We start from the raw sequence: 23,927 nt of genomic DNA, 5'->3' as shown, positions 1-23,927 counted from the left end.
TGCATTGCAATCAGAACCAGACTGGTGGAAATAGCCCACTCCCACACTCTCATGGCCTCGCGGCAGAGAGGGTAAGATCTGGTCCCTCCTTGTTTGTTGATGTACCAGACAACGGACATGTCTGAACTGCAATCGTCCCCGGGGGAAAAAGTGTGAAAGGCTTGCAATGCTAAAAGCACTGCCCTCATCTCCAGAACACTGATATGCAATCTGGTCTTGGTCTGGGACCACGTGCCTTGGACCATCCTTCACAAAAAGTGCCCCCACACCAGAGCTGGGAGGCATCCATGGTCACTGTGGCTTGGGGCTGGGGATGTTAAGAATGGACGACCTGCCAAGATTTCCGGCGACTGGAGCCACCAAAGAGGAGCAATCTTGCAAGTTCTGCTGATCCATATAGGGTAGTCCATGGGGAGGTCTAACCAAGACCACTGAAATGCCAAGGTTCACTGAAGCACCCTCATGTGAAGGTGCACACATGGAAGAATTGAAATTGCTGTGGCAGTGGAGCTTAGGGCTCGGAGAACGTTGCTCGCTATCACTGTCCTGGGGCAGAGGATCACCGACGCATGGGCCCGTAGGTTCTGAACCCTGTCCTGAGTGAGAAAAACTTGTAATAGTAGTGTGTCCAACCGTGCCCCTATAAATTCCAAGGTCTGTGTCTGGTTCAGGCAGGACTTGGAGATGTTGATGGTAATCCCTAGATTGACTGCAAGATGCAGGAAGGAGTCTCTGGCCATGCAAAGTAAATGCTTGGTGGCAGTAGCGAGGAGCCAATGGTGGCCTAATGGTTAAGGTGTTTGACTTGCAAGTACAAGGTGCAGGGTTTGAGTCTCACAAGGGATAATTGGCTAGGCTTAAAATGGCTCGCAAGGGCAGTTAGCTTAGTACTAATCTATGAACCAATCATCTAGGTAAGGAAACACCTGAATTCCCTGAAGCCTCAGGTGAGCCGCTACTACTGCCATAACCTTGGTAAACACCCTGGGGTTGTGGTGAGACCAAAGGGTAGGGCTCTGAACTGGAAATGATTGGCTACCAGCCAGAAGCGAAGGAATCTCCTGGAGCTTCTGCAAATCTTGATGTGGTAGTAAGCGTCCTGGAGGTCTATCAAGCACATCCAGTCGCATTCTTGGAGATAAGGTAGAATGGACTGTAAGGTGACCATCCGGAATTTCTGCTTGGCTACAGGCAGGTTCAGGGTTGACAGGTCCAACATGGGTCTGAGGTCCCCTGTCTTTTTTGGCACTAAAAAAACCTGGAGTAAACGTCTAATCCGGACTGATCAGGGGGGACCGGTTCGATGGCCCGATTGTAAAGCAGCTTTAAAAATTGTGTGTGCTGCTGCCTCCCTTTCAGCGGGTGGAACATCCGGGAGGCGCTTTGACTGGATGGGTGGGGCAATGAACGGGATGGAGTATCCCCTGGATATTATTTGGAGCACCCAACGGTCCGTTGTGATGGACTCCCAAGCCGTTGGGTGCAATGACAATCTTCCCCCAACTTTCTCCAGAGTAGGACAGTCGGGCAACCCCTCAGGGTTGCTGCGCGGGTCTGTCCGAGAAGGTCTCCCCTAGACTCAAAGTTCCTCGGACCCCCCTCTGCCTCTGGGGCGGCATCTATCTTGTCCCCTTCTCTGCCTCTAGGGGACGAGTTGTCCTGAGTGTCCCGGGAAAACAGATTTTCTGAACCACATCTTCTTCTGTCCTCTGATTCCTAGAAAAGGATCTTTGAGGGCCAGAGAAGCGGACTCCGACGGCAGACAGTCTTCCCATCCTTCTCGCTCTGAACTAAAGTGTCACGAACTGTCTTCCCCAAAAAGGGAGGAACCGTCAAAGGGAGCATTTGTGAAAGATGCCTTGAAGGGGTCCACGAATTGACAGTCTGAGCCAGGCGTGCTGCCTCATAGCTACGCCGGTCCCAGCCGTCCTAGCCGCTCCTTCCATGGCATGGAAAAGAAGATACATGGACTTGTTTGAAACGGATTTCAGAGTTGACATTTTCACAGAGAACAGCCACTTGTCCTCTGGCGACAAGGACTCTGGGGACGACAAAGCAAATTCCGTGACCAGGTCTCGCTGGAGTCGAATGATGTGTGCCAAATAATTCAGCGCTTGCATGGAAAAAGTCGCTGAAGAAAAGACTCGCTTCCCAAAGTGATCCACCACCCTAGACTCTTGGGTGGACCGAAGAACTTTCCTGAGCCAGTTCTCTCTTGGTGGCAGCTGCCACCACCATAGCATCCAAAGAGGATCCCTTGTACCAGGCCTGTCTGTCGGAGGAGAAAGGATCCTATCTGGGTGTTTGGGGTATTGGCTCTATAGTGTCAGGCTCCTTCCATGCCCGCGTGGTAATAAGATCCACTAATGGATCTGCAGGAAGGGACACCCAGGATGTAGATGGACCCCCGTGCCAAAGGCCTCCAAGAATACTGACTCGTCCGTTGAGGGTTTTGGGACTGACCAACCTCCCCCCTGGCGGAGGATTTCCAGGATGTCTCCAAAGGAGAAATCCTCGGGAGGTGACCTGGGGGAACCCTCACCTTCATCCAAGTCAGTAACTTCTGTAAGGGACTTGGGGGAGTCCATGTGCCTCCTCTTACAAGAATGCTTACAGGGGGCCTCCTCAGTGGGACTCTCTGAAGAGGGCTCATAAGACACGGGGGGGGGGTCCACGATGGGATCCACCTGGGGGTGCTCTGCAATGGGCTATCCCTGGGACAAGCTGATGGGAGTCGTGACCAAATCCAAGGCAGCCTGGGCGAAGTCCAAGGCAATAGGCTGGGGTCTCTCAATCCCTGGGAGAGAACCCTCTCCACGTCGAAGGCCAAAGGAGAGCGGACCTCCTTGGCAACCAACAAGGAAGAAGTTCTCCCTGGCTCCGTCGTGAGGACCGGGGCCAAGGTAGCCAGGGTTCCGAAGGATCGGCTCGGATCTGACAAAGTCAGAGCCGAAGACATCTCCGTTCCCTCGGATCCGGCTCCCTGTTCTCGGCCCTGAGAGTTGCTCGGATCCAAACAAGTCTGATCAGAGGAACTCGAGGTAATGGCCGGCATCAAGGTTGGAGGAACCGTCGGCACCGAACTCCCAGCTCCGAGGATCCCCCGATCCATAAACTTTGAAAATCGCTGGTCAGATCGGCGAAGGAGAGATAGGATGGAAGAAGGGCACAGAGGTCCCTTCTCTGGCTGGACTGGGGCCTGGCAAGACTCGCATTTGAATTTGGGTCCAAACGAATCTCCACATCATCCTGTCCTTGTCAAGCTCTGCCAGACACGGAGTCGACCGCAAGGAGGCGACCGATTCGGATCTGGCCCTATGAGATGACCTCGAAGGCCTCTAGTTCAAAGTCTCTCCCCGAGGTTCTCCCCAAAGCAGACAATGGAGCTGAGGAGAAGTGGTCCTAAACTTTTGCAGGTGGACTGGGAAAAGGCTCCCGCCTCAGGAGATAGTTTGCGGTGCCTCTCTACCCTTTTCTCTCTCTCTTTCTTGTCCTTATCCTTAGATTTTGTCCCTGCCTCAGCAGACTTAGAGGGAGGTTGAGTCCCAGCCTGGGGGGGTTGGTCGGCTACAGGAGCCGATGTCGAGGCCATCATCTCTAAAGCAGAAACTGGTAGCAGGCCCTTGGCTACCAGTTTCACCTTCCTCTCTTTTAGGGCCCTGGGGTTGAACCCTGCACACACAGCACATGGCAGACTAAGATGGGGAATGCACAGGCAGGCAAAAACACAGAGTGTGGTCATCAGACAGTGAAAGCTTGTGGCCACACTGGTTTAGGCTGGTCAGCCATAACACACTCCACTCAGCCAAAAGCTAAACTAGACATGCACACACACAAGGGAAGGCTAGGCCTACTCTACGTCAAAAAACACAAACTTTTTTTTTTTTTTTTTTTAAACAAACCGATGACAAGACGAAGGGGAGGAAGGGTTGCTCACAAAACTACTCTCACACAAACTAATTTAAGTATTAAAAGTTCCACTTACTACACCCAACTTGGAGCTACAGAGACCATGATGCATATGCATGAAGCGGCAAACGACATCTGAGGGAAGGTAGAAGATGTGAGGGATTATGGGTAAGGGGAAGAGCTTGGAGTAGATGCTTGATAAAATGTTGCCGGATCAGATCCAATATGGATCCGAATACCGATAGTTTGCAGATAAATGAAGTTAACTACTTCAGATCTGATGATACTCATCAGTTTAGTTTTAGAGTCATACATGTGATATACCAAAACGCTAGATGTGGAGACTTAGTTAACAGCATACACATGGAGGAGTATGAAAGGATTATTCAACTAGTAGCAGATTGTGGTGAACTGTTTTCTTAAGAAAAAAGAAAAAAAGATTAATCACCATTTTTAATTGATGTTGCTGATAGGTTTGCTGTGTCATGTGATAGGATTAGGTTGTATTTAAAAATGCTGTTTTTATACTTACTGTAAGTAAGACACTGAAGGATAGTCCAGTCGTTTTATTGAGTTTTTGACGGTGTGGATTAATACTTTTTCTTGTTACAACTCATTAACCACCTTGGGAATAAAACGATTAGCTCGAAGTGACACCCTGTCTCTATGAAAAACTAAAAAAGGAGGAATATCATGACAACCTGAAGTAAGACCCAAAAGAACTGCTGTCCAAGTACAATGCTGCAAGGAAATTGAACTAGAAGTTTCAAAAGGAACCCAAGTCAATTTTTCAAGTACAAGACTGAGGTCCCAAGAAAGCAGAATACACATTCTAGGAGGCCCGACATGGACATCTTTAAGAAATTGCTTGACCTCAGAGAGGCCAAATGAGGACTCAAGTGCAGACAAGCAGAAACTTGCCAATAGAGGAGTTTTAACTGAAAAATATTCCAACCTAGCATGGAGCAGATCACACAAATAAGGGAGAACCAGAAGAACCTCCACACAGAGGGGATCATGTTGGCAAGAGAGGCACCAGACAGAAAATATTTTCTATGTGAACATATATGACTTTCAGATAGTGGGTTTTCTGGCCTCCTGGAGCACGTCCTCAGAAAAGAGGTGACTAAAAGGAATCAAAACCCTATCACCCACAATGTTATTTGAAGAGTGAACAGGTGAGGATGGATAAGAGATCCCTTGTCTTGTGTAAGATCGACCCGGTGAGATGACCTCTGGCGACTGCCCCTGTTGAAGTGATAAAGGGGGAACCAATGTGGTCTGGGCCAAAGGGGAGTTACCAGCAAGATTTTGGGAGAGTCCTGCCTGATCTTGTGCAGAACTCATGGCAACAGAGGAAGGGGGAAAAGGCACACAAACATTCCCTTCAGAGGAAAAGACAGAATGCTCACTTTCCAAGTCAGAGGACTTGGTACTCTCGAATAAATTACAGTAGAATACAGGAAGTTACCTGTTCAGAGGGGAGGCAAAAAGGTCTACCTGAGGAATACCCCACCGATGGATCACGTCCAGAAACACATCTCTGTGAAGCATCCATTCATAAGCCCGTGTTCTAGACCTGCTCAAGGAGTCTGCCACTAGACTGTGCTCTGAAGGAATGTAAACCACCTGAACAGTCACTTGAAAGCTGATAGCAAGATCTCATACCTGAACAGCTAATCTGCAAATGAGGTGAGATCTCATACCACCCCTGCTTGTTGACATACCACATCAGAATGTCTGTGAAGACATTAGGAGGCCAGGGTACAAAAGTGAATGAAGAGCTTGCAGAGCTCTCATCTTTTCATGCTGACATGGAATGGTCAAGAGGGCAAACAGAGAACTGACAAAACAAGGATACAATTTCCTGAACACAGGATGAATGGAGGATGTGAAGGTATGCAACCCTGAGGTCTAGAGAAACCAAAAAGGTCTGGGAAAGAGGAGGAAACACAGACAACATCCAGAAAGAATAATTGATACTGAAAAATGTACCGAGCAGAGAAAGCTCCATAATTGGTCTCTAGATACCCTCCTTCTGCGGAACCAAAAACATCTGGAGTAAAACCCTTTCCTACATGAGTGGGTGGAATGGGCTGAAAGTTACCTTGATCCAAAAGGGACTGCAGAACCTCTGGGAAATGAGGAAGCTGTTCTAGAGTAGGTTGAGGAATGCCTGAAAGGGGGGGGGGGTTCAAAACCACAAAATACCCCTGAAAAATGACAAGACAACAAACAAGAGTCTGAGGTGATCAGATAACAATATGGAATAGGCAAAGAGACAAGGGGACCTGGCCAAGGAGAAGAGAAGGCCAAAAATCAAATTAAGACAAGCTTGTCTTGAAAAGAAGCCTTCTGAGATGGAATCTGAGTGGATTAACAGAGGGAATGACTCACTGAGCAGTGCTAAAAAGGACCAATATATACTCAGAACAATTAAATATGTCTGAAATGGTTCCCCTTAAGGATAAACTGTTGTATAAAGAATAAATCTAGATTTTAAAATATACTACTCTGATGCCAGCTGGACTGAACAATTAATGTAATTGGAAGTACTTAAGTAACTAATCAAATTAATTGCTTGTTTAATTGCAGAGTATACATTTGTTGCTTTTTCTGCACTGTGCACTTTACTTCTTGATTTTTTTTTGTCAAGGAGCTAGACGGCTTAATGTATTTGGTTCTTTTATCTGTGGCTGTTTTGATTTATCTGTTATCCTTTGGTGTGTAGAATGCATACCCCTAGGAGGTGGGCAAGTCTCCTACGAATAAAGGTGGACTTAAAGGGGTAATTCCTCTGGAATAAAGGGATAATGGAGACAAAAATATGTTTGAGTTCCTGCAAGGCCTTAAACACATCAGCAGCAGCTGTCAAACAGATTTTTTTTTGTTATCCCGAGAGGCATCCATAGGTTTTGCTTTAATATAAAGTAAAGCTTGAAGATGAAGGCAAGAATAATGCCTCATGACAGAACCAAAAGCAGCAAACCTGGAAGAGGCATCAGCTGCATAATAGCTGCATTTTATGGAGTGCCGGGCGACCTGGGAAGTGGACCCATAAGAATCAGAAAGGCAAGACACCACCTTAGCCAACTGAGAAAGAAGAGCTAAAACATACCTGGTCATGTGGATTTGGTAATTAATCATAGCCTAGTAACTTCCTATGTTTCTATTGGCCCTGAGGCCTTTACAAGCCTAGTGTAACCCTAAAAGACAGGGTGGCAGCAGTATATATCTTTTTACCCAACCTATCCATAAGCTCAACTGTCCCCATCTGAAGGAAGGAGCTTAGCAGATGGCAATGGCATACAAAGTTTATTAGAGGAAAATGAAACCACTGAAGGATCAAGCAGACAGGTACTTGTACAACAATTTGAAATCCTCAGGCACCTTGTATACCTTCATAGGTTTCTTGGGAACTGGAAGCTGAGAATCAGGAGATACAGATGCAGTAGAAAAGGCGTCCAAAAGGGCTAACAAAACAGGAAGAACAGCAGACGGCTTAGGAGACGCCATTTGTAAAAGCTCATACCACCTGTTTTGAATGACAGAGACCTGGGAGCAAGCTCATTTCTAAAGTACTCTATCATACAAGCAATAGCAACCCCAAAGGATAATTCTTCCATGGTAGTCTGGGCATAACCTAGAGGGGAAATAATTTAAGAATAATAAGCAAGGGTTCCCTCCTCGGGATCCAAGCCCTCAACTGAGAAATCCAATTCCCTAGGCCTCTTAACCAGAGTGGAAGATCAGGGGGGAGCAGGGACACCCCTCCTTGAGGAGACTTCACGGCATTAAGGCATTGAACAGACCCAGAGTAATCCTGCCACTCACACTGGGAATCTTTACCAACAGGGGTTATATGTTTACTTTTCTGCGTTTTCTTGAGTGGATCTTCCACCCTAAAGACCCCCTGAGGTTCAGACCCTTGGCAGGCTTCGGTGATCACAGCAGGAACCTCGCCCCTTACTAAAATCTGAGGCATCCCCCTAAGAAATAACCAGCCAAGGTTCCCCCTCAATATCCAGAATAGATAATGGAAAAGCCTTCAAGGACATGAAAGAATACAGATCCATACTAGCCATCGACGGGCTTGTGGCACAGGAATCCAAGGCAAGCACTGGACGGTCTTCAAGGCTTTCACCAGATCCTAGAGACATCTGGGGGAGACTAGACAGCAACTGGATCAGCCCTAGGCTTTTTGGCCTTATTGGTAGACCTTCAGTATGGTGGGGACTCCACCATAGCACCCTGGGCCAACAGTTTAAGTTGTTGATTCTCAAGATACATGGATAAGGAAGATAAGTGACTACAAATGGTCTTGGGAACAGACACTGGACAGATACAGCACTGCATATTGTATTGGGAAACACCTAAACAAAAAACAACACTGGCCATAATGGCCTTTAGGGACAACCTGGTTTCCACCCTGACATTTTCCCTTCTCGGATGGCATGAACAAAAACACAAAACAAAATTGAAAAAAGGGGGGGGGGTGAAGAAAACCCAATGGGGCAATTATCTGAAGTCTGCTTAGTAACCAGCGCAGTAGAAGGGTGCTCAGACAGACGTTCGATAATGGTGTTCGGACTGGCGACGAAGATCTGAGTGTCTGCACCCATACACTGTGCGCGGAGAGCATGCGTGTGATGTACAATGCCTGTATGATCTAAAGGCTCTAGTATACTGGACAAACGTTGGACTATCCTTGGCAGGAGATACGTTGCATATAGAATACTGCAACAGTGATATAGCAGAATATCTCATTCAGCCACTATACTCACAATGTCACTCTGGTCAAGTGAAGGATATGCCATTTACCACCAGTTCTGCATACAGTTGATTGTTACCTGTGAAGCTATCCTGACCTCATAATTGGCCTTGTTGGACTTTTGTTTCTTGATCAGCTGAATCAAAGAGCTCTGGTCTCCGTTAGAGTGTTACTCTTTCTGATTTTGGCCATGACTTTGTATCCTTTTGTTATATAACCTTTTAAAGTAAGGGTTCCACCAGTGGGGTCCTGTTTTTGGTGTTACAGTTTGGACTTGCTTCTGGTAGGTATGGCGGCTATTTACATGTTTTTTTCAGGGTTTCTGTAAATAACTCTGCATAGGTAGCAGTGTTCTCTGGGTTTGGGGAAATGTGAATTTTGACAAACTATCATTTAATAGGATGTAGTTTGCTTCAGAACAGCTCAACTGTTGCGTGTTTAGTTGGGTTTTCCAGGCTGATATTTATTTCCAGGGCAGCAGATTTGTGGTGTGAGCTATGTGGGTCATAGGTGACCTGTAGCTGACCCGGACATGGTAAGGAAACTTGTCTATGAAGACTTGGATGAACTCCAGGGCATCATCCTGTTTAGCCAACCTAGAACTGTATTTCTTACTAAACAAAGATAGAGATCTCCACCTTTAGCCCTTGTCTGAGCTGCTGTTGGTCTAAATAAGTGGAAGGCACTGTACCCTTGCACTGCCAGAGTGCTTTCTGCAGCTTTAAACAGCACAGATGTCTACATTCTCCAGAGTGAGAAGAGCTTGTAGGGTATGGAGTTTGTTTAGGCTCCTAGCAGAACACCTTGGGGTAGGTGATTTGTGCTTTGTTGATAGTTTTGTCATTTTGACATTGCCTAAGAAAGACTCTTGGGGGGGGGGGTGAACAAAGTTTTAGCCACTATCCGAAAGGACGGGGGATGGGTGCAGACTATCCTTGGCAAAGTAATGTGTTCTGTTAACCACATCCTCCAATGCTGACGGACAATGGATTCCCCTGCAGTGGCACCAGAAACATAAGCCAATCAGGCATCTAACCTTTTGCATCCAAAATGGTACAGATTTCCTCAGTACCAATCTTGGCAATAGCCTCAGATATAATCACCTTTAAGTCAATATACTGACATTCACTAGACTAGTGAAAAAAGACAACTGCTTGTTTGGTGGGCAAAACAGCCTTAGGTAAAAAAGACAGCTCCATCTCAATCTCAACTGCTGATGCTGAAGCTGGTTCACTTGCATAGTTTTGATCTAAGGCACTCACTGTGCATTCAGGCTGCAATCCTACCATTAGGTTCTCCATTTCTCAGTCTGAGATTTTCAAATATGCATATTACTCAGAATTTAATTTGGCAAGGCTTGCAAGTGATATGAAAAACAAACAGATGTGGTAGAAAATGGAGGCTCCATAGTGTTAAAATCTTGTACAGGTAAGTCCCAGAATTACAGACATCTGACTTGCGGATGACCCACAGATAAGAACGGGCTGCTGCAATGGTGGAAATAATGTAAAAAAATAAATAAAAATCTTTAAAATTACCCAGATCTTACCTTAAAATAAAGAATTCTGTTGTACATTCCTTTTTCTCCATTTTCCCCAGTCATGAAGCTGCATGCACGTCTTGTTAGAGCAGTTGCTTCCGCCTCCATGGAGAACAAGAGATCCGATTGGATAAGAGATCACTGTGTTTGCAATCTGATTGGTCAAGACTACTGGCTTGTACAGTACATAGTACTGAAGCAGTTACTATACTGTACAGTAGAATGGGCAAATGACATTGCAAGTTCAGGAAAGAGTGGAAATGATTCGTGGATGATGCTTCTAGTACAGAGATGTGAAGTGAAGCTTAAAAAGAGTCAAGTTTAACTTTTTTTGTACGGAATGTTCTACTGTACTGTATTGCAGTTCAGTACAACAGAACGTTCCATGTACGTGTTTCGACTTGCATACAAATTTGACTTAAGGACAGACTAAAAAACGGATCTTGCCCTTAACCCGGGGACTGCCTATATTTGCGAATTATCTGCTGTATTAAAGAATACAGCCGTTCCTCCAAACAATGCATGCACAGAAATCTTCAAACTAGTAACCTTCAATTTAAACGCATATTTCTAGCACGTTATTCTGATCGTGCATATCTGCAGAAACTGCACTGCAACTTTTAAAAAGTAGTGCTTCCTCAATATTGTGATCGACAGGACAGTAATCCAACTGAGGTCTACTTACATATAAAACTCAGACATGCAAATAGCTCAAACTCCCACAAACCCAAAAGACAGATGTGCGTTTTTTTCTAACGTATCATGCATCTACACAAAGCAGGACAGCTTTAAGTGTTGCAATTTGTAATGCTGAATGCTGCCAAAAGTATAAACATACCTCTGCATCCTGAGACTTGGCAATGTCAACTAGTGTTTTAGCTGCAGGGTGTACAACGTCAAGTAGCTTTAAGATAGTTGCACCATCATTTGAGACTGTAGCCTTCCCTGAAAATGAAAATCAAACATGAAGCTAAAGATTAAACATGGATGAACAACTCTTTAAATAAAGTGATGTGCCAACATACACATGAATACATACTCCTGTAATACCAGCTACACAGATCAGTCTTTAGATCACCTGTTGCAATACCAGCTGAATCGCACACTGAAAACCTAAAACACATTGAAAGGTCAAAACCAAAGAACTGTGACAATTTGTTGCTCTCCTAAAACGAGCTACTTATTGCTGACCAATCAACACAAGTTAGTGCAGAGATTAAGGCTCTGAGCCATTTGTAATAATGGAGGGTACAATGTTTATTTTCTTCCAAGGCTAAGTACCCAGACTCTGAGCAAGTCACCTGACAAAGACAATGCTCCCATACTGCTCTAGACTAGGTGGAAAAGGGAGAATCAATGTTCACTGGGCCAAAAGGGTATCCCCATCATCAGCTCTGGATTGTCTTTCTGAATCTTTCAAAGGACCTTTGGGATGAGTCGAAAGAGAGGCAGGCATTTAGGAATTTATTTTCTAGACTTCTGTGCATGAAGCTCGGTTGCAAAACTGTCTGAGCTGGTTGCTTAAAAATGGAGGCAAAAACAACTCTCTGGGGAGTTTGTCACTGATGGAAATCTGTAGGAATCCCTCTTGTTCAGCATCCATTTATGAGGTCCTGCCTCAGATCATTTCAAAAAGTCTGCCAGTGAATTCTATTCTGAGGGGATGTGAAGTGCCTGCAGAAAGAGACTGCAAGTCCCAAAGGACCACAGCAAGCCTTGGGGAAAAAAGGGAAGTAAGGCTGTTTCCCCTTATTTGTTTATATACCACAACTGTGGTGTCTGTTAATCTGAAGAGGTACAGAGATAATGAAGCAGTCTAAAAAGCAAAGACCAGAGCTTTCATCTCTGATGACTGCGTGTTTTCTCCTGTTTGGCCCTATGTAAAATCTGAAGCATCAGCTCATATTTTTGTTAGGGCGAGTGGAACAAGAAAGGGAATCCCTGGATTGATTATGACCCAAGTCAATTCACCAAGAGGTTTTTTTCTTCACGAATGCAAAAAAGGGATATGAAAAGAAAGGATGGCAGTGTTGGGTCTAAACTGGTTTAAGGTCACATGAAGATTCAGTGGCGAGTGTTGCATATAGGATCATTTGAATTACAAATGCCATGGATCTCACAGCTTTTAAAATTAAGTGTCTCTTGTTACAGTCACTAAAAAGATTAGTCAAGAAGAGGAAGTAGAACATAATAAATTGAACAACTTCTGCAGGAAGGAATGCCATCATGCTGGAAGTATTTAGGAGAAACCCTATGGACATCAGGGACTGAGTAGTTTCCACGGTAGACTCATGTTCAAAAATAAATCCTAGCTGCACCTTGGTTGTGAAGTGCAAGCCCCAATGATTTTTTTTTTTTTTTTTAACTGAAGTGGCCTGAGTCAAACTGCCCAAGTATGGAATGATAGGAAATTCTTGAAGCCTGAAGAATGCTATGACAAGACCCAAGCATTTTATAAAACCCCCTGATGCCATAGATAAAGTAAAGGGCAAAGCAGTAAAATGAAAGTGACATTGCGCAGCCCACAATCTTAAAATATGTTTTGCATAAGTAGAAATATTCAGATCGAAGTCTTTCATGTCCAAGGTCACTAAAAACATGGAGGAAGATAACAGAAAAATGTTTTAATGGGTTACATTTTGAACTTTGGAACTTTTAGGAAGCTTAGAATGGGCAAGTCCAGAACTGGTTTCCAAGCCCATTCTTGGGATAAGGAAAAGTCTGCAATAAAATCCTCTCTCTTATTTGAGAGGGAGGGGCAGGTTATATTATCCCCTGATGAAACAGTTCTATAAGAATTGGAAATATGAGATGTGGCTGATTTAAGGGTACCTGATGAATCCCTGAAGGCAATGGAAGAGAACTGCAGTGAAGACTGTGCCCAATCTTTATGTCCAATACCCAAGCAGTTGATGTTATTGTTTTCCCAAGAGAGAGACTCAGAAAATCTCCCTACCAGGTCGGAAAGGGTTGGCAAAGGTAGAAGGAGGGGAAGAAAACTATCAATAGTACTCTTGCCAGAAAAAAAAAGATCCCTCGAATCCTTTGAATTCCGACTTGGGTTTGTCCTGTACTACTTTTCTGAAATTGTTTTCCATTTCGTTGAGAAGTTTTTGTCTGAGAAAAAATAGTTCACATTGGAAAGGGTAGTTTCTCTGAAACGTAGGGATGGAGAAAGAAAAAACAGCTTAAAACTTTAAATTATTTTTTCCTGTGTTTGGAAACTCTCAGCTAGTACCAAACAGATTAGATGCATCAAGTAGTTTAGCTTTTACACCATCAGGTAGGGATTGCAGCCTGAGCTAGGCATACCTCCTGAGAACTAAAGTGGTAGAAGCTGCTCTACAGGAATCATCAGCAGCACCATTATCCATATTTAACGGAATGCTTTGCTACTTGTCAGGTTGAGTTAAGCATGTCCTGTAGGGAGTATTCATTGTCTGAATAAGGCACGTTAGAGATCAAAATCAGTTTAGCCATAAAAAAAAATAAATAAATAAGAAGAAGGGGGGGGGGTCAGTTTAGCCATATTATTAAAGGCTGTAATTATGCATCTAGCCATAAGAGTCTGATACCTAATAGCACGGAAGAAAGTACAGTTTTGTACCTACCATAAATGTAGATGTTCGAGTGCTAATACAGCTGCAGTAATCACAGATGGGTTCTCTGCCGTCAGGCGGTCCCTCGGTCGGCCGAATTCCAAAGTCTTGGTCCGGCGTCGGTTGTTGTCGCTTTCTCTTCTGACGTCAGTGAGGCCAAAGTATACAAGACACAGCCGACGCCATGTTCTTCAGTCTTTCTTGCCCCAGATGTCAGGTGCCCCCAGAAGGAAGGCAATACATAAATTATGCTTATATGCGTATACATGCAATGCAAAATAATCCAAAATTAGTGGTTGCAAGCAAATAAACCATAGAAGGATAACCCAGTCAGGTTGTATGAAGAGGTTGTTAGGCCCCATGCCTTTACCAAGTGGGGAAGGAGGGAGGGAAACCTGTACTGCAGCTGTATTAGCACTCTAACATCTACATTTATGGTAGGTACAAAACTGTACTATGTTCATCGTGCATACAGCTGCAGTAATCACAGATGGGTAGAGTCCCAAAGCTACACACAGGGTGGTAGGTACTAGGAGGAACTGGGTTGAGCCAGAATGCCCTGCAAAACAGCAGTGGCAAAGCCTGCTCTTGTTCTGGAATATAAAGGCAGGTGGTAGTGTTTTGTGAAGGTATGTACAGAACTCAAAGTGGCTGCCTCCAGAATATCTTTGGTAGGAACACCTCTGAGGAAGGCTGTAGAGGTAGCTGTGGCCCTGGTGGAGTGTGATCTGATACCTTTAGGGACAGATTTCCCATGATAGGAATAACAAAACCGTATGCAGTGGCCTATCCACTTTGAAATAGTCTGCTTGGAAACTGGCTTCCCTTGAGCCCCTACAGCATAGGACACAAAGAGTTGTTCTGATTTCCTGAAGGACTTTGTTCTGTCCAAATAATAACGTAGCTGCCTATGGATGTCTAAGGAATGTAGCAGCCTTTCCCCTATGTTTTGAGGATTGGTGTAAAAGGTAGGAAGGTGTATGGCTTGATTTAAAGCTACCCTAGATACCACTTTAGGCATAAATGATGGGTTGGTACGAAGGGAAACCCTGTCCTGATGAAAAATGAGAAAGGGCTGCACCGCCATGAGGGCCTGTAGTTCCGAAACTCTACGAGCTGAAGTGATAGCCAGAAGGAAGGCAGTTTTCCAGAACAAATATTGCAAATCTGTTGAGGCAGCTGGTTCAAAAGGAGGCAATGTTAATTTTTCTAGTATGTAATTAAGATCCCAGGCTGGTATTGGTTGTTTCCTTGGTGGTCTAATATTCTTAGCCCCTCTGAGGAACTGTCGTACGAGTGGGTGAGAAAATAAAGGAGGATCCGTGTTGTATTCTGCAGAAATGGCTGAGGCATGGATTTTTATGGAAGAAAATGAAAGTCCACTGTTCAGCAGCTCAGCTAGATTCTGTAATACCTGAGGCAAGTACAGTTTTCTAGGGTCCTGGCCTTTTTTCTCATTCCAAGAACAAAACCGCTTCCATTTTGCGGAGTAAGCTTTTCTAGTAGATGGCCTTCTGGCCTCCAAAATGACATCCTGCACCTCCTTGGAGAGTAGGGTCTGTTGTGGTGTTAAGGAATTTTCCATGCAGCGAGATTGAGTGTTTTCAGCTGACTGTGGAGAGTTTTGTAGCTGTGCTGAGTCAGCAGAAGAGGCATTAGAGGCAGGGACCAGGGAGGAGTATGTGTTAGGCTCCTCAGCAATGGGTACCAGTGTTGCCTTGGCCAATCTGGAGCAATCAGTATCATCTTCGGTCTGTCTGCTCTTGCTTTCAAAAGTACCTTGGGCAGAAGAGGCAGAGGTGGGAATGCGTAAACTGTCCATGCTGTCCAACTGAATGAGAGGGCGTCCACTCTCCAGGCCTTTGGATGAAAGATCCTCGAACAAAACTTTTCCAATTGATGATTCCTGTGGGAGGCAAAAAGATCTATGTCTGGCCTCCCCCACACTTGGGTTATTTCTGTAAACACCTGAGGATGTAACTTCCATTAGTGTGGATCTGTCATATTTCTGCTTAATTTGTTTGCCAGCGTGTTTTCCAATCCTGGCAGGTACTGTGCTTGAAGTTCGATTTGCCATTCCAGAGCCAAGTTCCAAAGAGTCATGGCTAGTCTGCACAAGGGGTATGAATGTGTTCCTCCTTGTTTATGTACCACATTACTGTGGTGTTGTCTGTTCTTATCAGTAATTGACCTGGATGCAGGAAGTCCTTGAAAGCTGTAATTGCATTTATTACTGCTAGCATTTCTTTTTGATTGATGTGAAGGTGCTTTTCTTTTTGGGACCATTTGCCCTGGATGTACCTGTCCGTCATGTGCGCCCCCCAGGCGTAATCTGAGGCGTCTGTTGTGATAACTTGCTCTGCTTGAGGCTTGCAGAATGGGAGGCCTGTGTTTGCTTGACATGCTTGGGCCCACCATAGAAATTCCTTTTTCAAACATGGGATTATTGGTATTATTGTTTCCAAACTGTGACTGTGTTGAGACCATAGGTTTTTAGGTACCATTGAAGTTTCCTCATATGCAGCTTTGCACATGGGATTAAAAGAATGCAAGATGCCATGAATCCCAGAGCCTGCAGGATTTTCCTTGCAGTAAGCCTGGTACTTTTTGCTAGTATTTTGAAGTACTGAGATAGTAGCCTCTGTTTTTCTGGCGTAAGATAGGCCATCTGGGTGTTTGTGTCCAAGTTGGCACCCAGGAAAGTTATTTTCTGAGATGGTGTTAGCCTTGATTTCTCTTTGTTGATTGTGTATCCCAGAGAATGCAATAGCCGTGTCACATACGCCAGATGTTCCAGAAGTATGTGTTTGCTGTCCGCTTGGATCAGGCAGTCGTCCAAATAAGGGTAAATTTGTATCCCTTGAAGTCTGCAGTAGGCAATCACTGATGCCAGGCACTTTGTGAATACTCTGGGCGCAGTAGATAAGCCAAAGGGCAATGCAGAGAATTGATAGTGGATTGAACCTGCAAGAAATCTGAGGTATCTTCTGCAGCTTTGTCTGATTGGGACATGCAGGTATGCCTCCTTGAGGTCCAATGTTACCAGCCAAAACTCCTTGCCCAGCATGGGAAGAAGTTGCTGTAATGTGAGCATCTTGAATTTTGGTACGAGTAGAAATGTGTTTAGGATGGATAAGTCCAAAATGGGTCTCCAGTCGGTTCCTTTCCTTGGTACCAGAAAGTCTTGAATAAAAACCTTGACCTTGTTCGTGAGTAGGTACCTCTTGAATAGCTCTCATGCTTATGAGCTTTGAAATTTGTAGTTGTGCCTCTGCCCTTTGATTCTGTGGCAGGTTTGGCATGCCTCTCATTTTTGGAAGAGTGTGAAAATGAAATTTGTAGCCTCTGTTTATAATGTCCAGGATCCATTTGTCTGTTGTGACAATATGCCAATTGGCTGCAAATAATGCTAGCTTTCCTCCCAAAGGTGCTGCCAGCTGAGACGTGCTTGGCATGGAAATGAGGGAGTCAATGGGTTTGCTTCCTGTATTGTTGTGCACTGTCCTCACCACCTCTTGGTGCTGGAGTTTGCCATTGTCGTCCTCTATATGATCCTTGTGATTGCCCTCTGCCCCTTGTGCGTCTGTATCTACCTCTTTGGGGCTGGTCAGTGGCTGGAAAGGACCAGTTTTTTGAAGGCCAATTTCTGCTAAAACGTGGTGGTTGGACCTGTAAAAAGGCTTTGACAGTTTGCATAGATTTGGGTTTTTCTTCCATTTTCCATAGTACCTCCTCAGCATTAGTACCAAACAGCACATCCTTTTGTAAAGGAGCATCTAAAAGTTTAGCTTTCACATGATCAGGCAAGTTTTGCTCTCTAAGCCAGGCATGTCTGCGAATGACTGATCCTGTAGCAGCCGCTCTACTTGAAGCCTCTAGGGCATCATAACCACATTGTAAAGTGTGTTTACCCACTTGCTCTGCACTATGCATCATATCCTGTAACTCCTTTAAATCTGGTTGTTCATGTTGAGACATTTTATTCCTTAATTGTGATAACAGGAACTGTTGATATTTAAGCATATGAAACTGACAATTTAAAGCCCTCATGGCTAGGGTGGCCGAGGTATATACCTTTTTACCCCACCTTTCTAAAGATCTTGACTCCCTTTCTGCAGGAAGTGGATTCTTGGCAGTGGAGGCCTTCAATCCCTTGGGGCCTTGTGAAATGGTTTCAGGGTCAGCATTATGGCTTTTGAAGAGAAATTGGTGAGAGCTGGGTACTCTAATACCTATCAGGTTTGACTGGTGCAGGAGGCAGAGAATCCGGGTTAAGGCAAGCCTCCGAATACACATCATCAAGTATGTCCAAAACAGGGGGTATCGCCAGAGGTCTGTGTTGAGGTAACAAAAGAAATTCCCCAAGTCTTTTCTTGGAATCTGAAAAGTCTTGGCCTTCCCAATGGAAGTGTTCCCTCAAGGTGTGCAAGGTTTCCCCAAAGGAAAAATCCTCAGGAGAGGATACAGAAGGGATGGACTGTTCTGCATCAGAATCCTCAAAAGGAGAGTAAGAGTGTTCCTCTGCATCAGAATGTTCTGATAAAATGGATCCCTGATCAGAAGAGGGAGAATCTTCCTCCACTCTGGGTCTCTTGTCTGGAGGGGGTTGAGAACCTCTGATAAGAGTAATTAAATCCTCAGCCATTTTAAGCATCTGTTTTTTAGGCATGGGACCTGGAGATGGGCCCTGTGCAACAGGCCTCGTGGGATGCCTGGCTGCTTTGAATTTAGTAAAGGCCTTAATAGAAAAAGAAGATGAGGGCCTAAAGACACCATGGGTGGAGGTGGACCTGTCCACATTAGTAGGCTCAACATTAGCAAAGGCTTCGGTGGTTGTAGTCTGGGAAAGGGCCGAGGTCCCAGCGGTCTCTGGTACAGAGGACAGTGTAGTCTGTAGTCAGGGACTGCAAAGGCTTCTCGCTGAGAACCGGACCACGTGTAGCCTGTTTTGGCATCGTGTCGGTCCTTTTCCTTGCGTTTTTTGGACAAAACGGTAGTCGGAGTGTCAGACGACATTTTATAATCAAAAGCTTTACCAAAGTAGTGTTGGTCGAACTCCGCTCGACACTTAATAGTGCGTTTATTGAAGGTAGCGCAAAAGCGACAGCCCGAGACGTCGTGGTCTGGGCCCAAACAAGGTATGCAGAGGGAATGGAAATCCTTATGCGGTATTTGCTTCCCACAAGAAATACAATTATTAACTTTTTCTGACATCGGGCTGAGGCAAGAAAAGTTTCCCCAGCGGGGTACTTAGCTTTAATGAAGACTTCGGTTTCCAAAATTTTCGTAATTCAGGAGCTGGCCGACCAGCACTTGCAAACTGCTTCTGCTTCGGGCACCGCGCGGCAAAAAAGACTGAAGAACATGGCGTCGGCTGTGTCTTCTATACTCTGGCCTCACTGACGTCAGAAGAGAAAGCAACAACAACCGACGCCGGACCAAGACTTTGGAATTCGGCCGACCGAGGGACCGCCTGACGGCAGAGAACCCATCTGTGATTACTGCAGCTGTATGCACGATGAACATCAAGGTAGAATGGAAAATGTACTAACATTTTTGACATTTCTGTCCTGGCCCTGCCATTCTTGTCATTGGGCAAGTCATCAACAGAAGAAAGCAGTCTGGAAATCTTATCGGATTCCACAGAAACAACTACAGGATATGAAGTAGGATTTTTATGCAAGTACTTATGAGTACCCATTACTGTATAAAATCAGTCTGGATTCTTAGGTGTAGGAGGACTGGGATTCAGGATCCAGAGAAGCAAACAGAAAGGTAACCTTCAAAGCCTCTATAGCGGGTGAAATAGCAGACGATTTTGGTACTTTCATACTTAAAGTCATATCTTTTTTGTGAATCAAATGTTTACCTATTGCTATGTGTCCTACCATTTTATAAATGGTATTGTTGAACTCAAGTTCTTCATGAGGAGAATCAGATGGCAGTGTTGTCTGCTTTAGCCTCAGTCTACAAAGACTGAATGTGGGATATATAACCCAGACACTTGGATTCGGACTCAGACAAAAGTTCTTCAAAGGAGGATACCACCTGCTTTTTACAAGACATCAAAACAAAGGGAGAAGCAAATTGAGGGGAGTTGCAAACCCATGACGGTTTTAAAAAGTCCATGAAACTGAAACACTCCTGATAAGAGCTCCTAGGGAAAGAAACAGAAGTAACTGTAGGAGAAATATGTTTAACCTTTGTCACCTTTTCTTGTCTCAAAGGCAATGAGGAGGAATAAATCCTAGATGTACCTCCATTAGGTTCCCTGGATCATCATCCTGGACAAGAATGAGGATTTTCCTCAGGTCTCTAACAGAAGGCCAGTTTTAATTCTCACTTCATGATGAGTCTGGTATTTTGAATGTGCCAAAAACCTGCACTGTTTGGGCTTCCTGAAGAGTCCTGAAAGCAGGAAAAGGTACGGAGATTGGAGGGTTTGCAGTCTGATCAAGTGCCTTAACACAGAAGTCCACCTAAAGACTAGAAGAAGCAGACTATTTTAGTAAAGTTGCCTCTTCCTTTAATTTTTAGATTTCTTTCTAGGCTGATGGGAGACATCCAAAGTAAACATCTAAAAAAGCCATCATAGCATGATCCAAACCTGGCAGACGTTTCCTTTCAATGTACAGTTTTAACTAACTTGGATGCCACTAGTCTTGGGTATGAAAGACTGGCAGATGGAACACTGTTTAGAACTTATGCGAAAAGACTTGGACCATTTTCCCCTTTTTAAGGGACTGCTGACTACAGTCATTTCCCCATATTAGCTGACAAGTGCAATTTTTCTAAGAAAAATTAAAGGAACGGCCCCCAGTGGGGTACTTAGCTTCTCATGACTGTAGCTAGAACAGGCCGTATGGCTGAAAGACCAAGACGCAAACAAAAGCCTTCATTCAGACTGGCAGCAAGAAAATGTCTGAGGATTTTCACACCCATGCTTCCCTTAAGTACCAGCAAATAGCTTCATGCACAGGGCAGACATACAGCAGGAGAGGAAAGTGCCTAAGCTTTTGACTAGCGAGGTGTACAGTATCCTCAGCAGGACACATCCTGTAAGCCAGGAATTTTTGCAACAGTGATCTGAAGAGGAACATCTGTAAATGTGAAAATGAGGTTACTTGCAGTCATAATCTGCAAGTGTCTTTGCCGTTGGAGAACCCGACATCCACAGAGTATTCTTCCCTTGTGGTTGAGTTGACATCACCTTACCTCAGATGTTTTCTCATGCATGGTATATAGGTGGAGTTGGCAAGCACCATATATGGTTCATTCCTGCACTCAAGCAGGGCACAGCCAAGCCTACGCTACAGTTATAAATTTGGCTTGCTCCTGGGATGTGCTCTGTGACAAAGAATTTAAGCTCCCATTACAGAAACTGACTGGGGGGGGGGGCAAAGTTACAGATGTAATGGGGAAAAGGAATATATGGGTACCCACTCCAGCCCCTTACGATACCAAATGCAGTAAAAGGGAAGGAGGGAGAGAAACAGGACTTAATAGGCACCTCATTCGAAAACATACAATTGTGATGTACGGCTTCCGCAACTGTACAATGTTCTTTGTGGGTCACTACTGTAGTGACTGTTTATAGGTATCATCCCTAATGCTCATCAAAATTCAGGTGGTGTGGATGGCTTACAACTCAGACAAGGACTGCAGGATACCCCCCATGATATCAAGAAAGTGGTCTGGATTTGCTTGTGCTAACAGTTCAAGTCTGTCGCAAATTTGAGGTGGTGTGAACAAAGGACCAGGTGGCTGCTTCTAGAACATCTTGGACATCAATTCCCTTTCAAAAAGGCATTAGTAGCTGCAGAACCCCTTGCTGAATGAGACCGGACTTTTTTCCTGCAGGACCCTGTCACGAGTCTTAACACCAAAAGTTAATGCAGTGTGTTACCTGCAATCCTTGTTAGTCTTCGGTAAAGGAGAAACAGCTGATGTAATTTTCTGAAAAATGTAGTTTTATCAAAGTAGCACCTCAACTGTCTATGTGCATCTAGGAAGTGTAGGATCATCTCCCCTTTATTCTGAGGATTAAGGAAGCCAACAGTTCAACAGACTGAGTCAAGTTTACTTCTGTAATGATTTTTGGTATAAAGGAGGGCAGGTTAGTGCAGTGTCGCACTGTCTTAATGAAATTGTAAGAAATATTCCTTGCACACGTCTGTTCATAGGCTCATAGGAGGTTACTAGGTTAATGGCCTTTGGGCCCTTACAAGCCTAGCCAAGAGTTTATCCCCCCAAAAAAACCTCAATCAACACCTGTTGCCCCCGTCAATGAGGGACAAAGGTGGAACCCCTGGGACAAATTTGTGATTTTCCATCCACTCATCAAGGTTGCGCTTGAAGAGGGTCTGTTTGACATGTATGGGAAGTCTATTCCAGATACAGAGTAGCATCTGAGAAACAAGCCTGCCTCCCCAGCAGGTTTTGTTGTCACATATTAGACTTGGGCCCATCGAGAAGGTAATGCACGAGGAGTTAGACTTGCGCATACTGAGCACATCTAGTAGGAAGTTGACTGAGTAGTTCAGCCATTCTTCTAACTCAGGTGCTGACCATCAGGAAAGCAGTCATTTTTTCCCAACACAAGTTTCAGGTCCCAAGCTGGGGCTATCTTACTCCTCTACAGGCCTCCAATGAAATATGTCCTTTGGGAATTCTCTGTATGCTTGCCTACAGACCCCCCCCCCAGTGGTGTCCAGACCCCCCCCAAAGGGACAGATGAGAGATGTACCTTCACAGAAGCATAACCTAAACCTGATGAAAACAGCACAGACATGATGATGATGAACTACTTGACATGTCTGCTTAGAGTGCTAGCTCCTCCTTTCTCACTAGGAGATTGCTTTTTTTAGTGGTTAGAAATTGTGTAGTTATCCTTCCATCTTCTCTTATGATTTTCAGCATGCCCTCATGGAAAAAAATGGTCAAAGGGTAACAAATGCTCCAGGCTGCTGGGCAGTTAGCATGTACTATGAATCACCTTGCACTACCATTTTATACAAGATACTGCCAAAAGCAAGTTTTTAATAAAGGGGAACCAGAAGAAGCATTACTGTTTACTTTTGACTCATAGCCCACATGAGACTTCATTTGGGTTTAAGGCAATAATAGCTGTTTCTCCTTTCCCATTTGAATCGGGTGAAAACCAGTGCTGCTTCTGCCAGAACAGGGCAGCTACAATTATTTTCTAGCCACTCCTCAAGTCAACCTCTGGACTATTCTGGTAAACGGGGGTATAAGGGAGAGACAAACTCGTCAAACTAAAGGTGGTAGCATCCACTGCCCAAGCATGCTTCCTACAGGTTTGGAGGAGAATTTTCTTAGCTGCCTTTTACTCAGAAAAGCAGACAAATCTAATCGTTGGTATACCGCTAACGGTTTGAGAGTTCTCTCTAAGTGTCCATTAGTACGGTTCTGCTAATGTCCTGCTTATCAGATTTGCCATGCAGTTCTCCAGAGTTGCTATACAGGTTGCTTTCAGGAGCAAACAATATTCCCTGACCTGTTCACCAACCTGCGTAGGTGTGGAGGAGTGCTTTTTCCCATGTTTATTCACCACAAGATTGTGATGTTGTCTGTTAAGAAATGCAGAATGCCAAGTTTCCCAACTGTCCTGAGGGTTTTGGGAGTCTAAAGCATAAAAGAACTAATGTGGCAGTTACGTGCAGATGTCCTGCACTTTGAGGCACAAGGTATGTGCAGCCTCCATGCCACCTCTAAGGTGTGTGTAAGTGAAGTTCTGGTTTAGATGAGGCTTCCTGAAGATTGCTGCTCTGGACGTATATAAACTGGACTTCTGTTAGCTCAGGAGGAACCTAACCTGTTGAAGCCATTCTAAAGGGTAACCTAGTACCCCTCTGAATCTCCTCTTGTGATTGTGTTTGAATCAGGCAGTAAACCAATTAAAGGGAAGACACTGATGACACTGGTTCTGCAGTGAGCTATGACTGATGGCAAGATATTTTGAAAACGCCCTAGGTGCTAAGTGTAGTAGCCAAACCAAATGGCCGGGAGAATGTGCTGGCCACCCCCCATCTACATACCCCATTACAAACCTCAGACACTGCCCACATCCTTTGAAAATACAGATGCA

The 23,927-nt window shown here is 44.7% G+C and overlaps 1 protein-coding gene across 1 annotated transcript in view; it reads right to left on the bottom strand.

Annotated features, from left to right (window-relative positions):
- The window catches only part of CCT7 (chaperonin containing TCP1 subunit 7), a 1,331,840-nt gene that overhangs the window by 1,030,527 nt on the left and 277,386 nt on the right, over positions 1-23,927 (bottom strand). Inside the window, exon 3 of the mRNA XM_044064044.1 lies at positions 11,059-11,165. Within this exon, the coding sequence (XP_043919979.1) occupies positions 11,059-11,165 (107 nt within the window). The remainder of the gene's footprint in view (positions 1-11,058; positions 11,166-23,927) is intronic.

This window comes from Protopterus annectens, chromosome 2.part2 (assembly GCF_019279795.1).
Source record: "Protopterus annectens isolate FY-2018-M chromosome 2.part2, PAN1.0, whole genome shotgun sequence".
NCBI lineage: Eukaryota > Metazoa > Chordata > Ceratodontiformes > Protopteridae > Protopterus > Protopterus annectens.
Note: the sequence above shows the minus strand (reverse complement) of the source record. Positions and strands in the feature narration are given on the sequence as shown.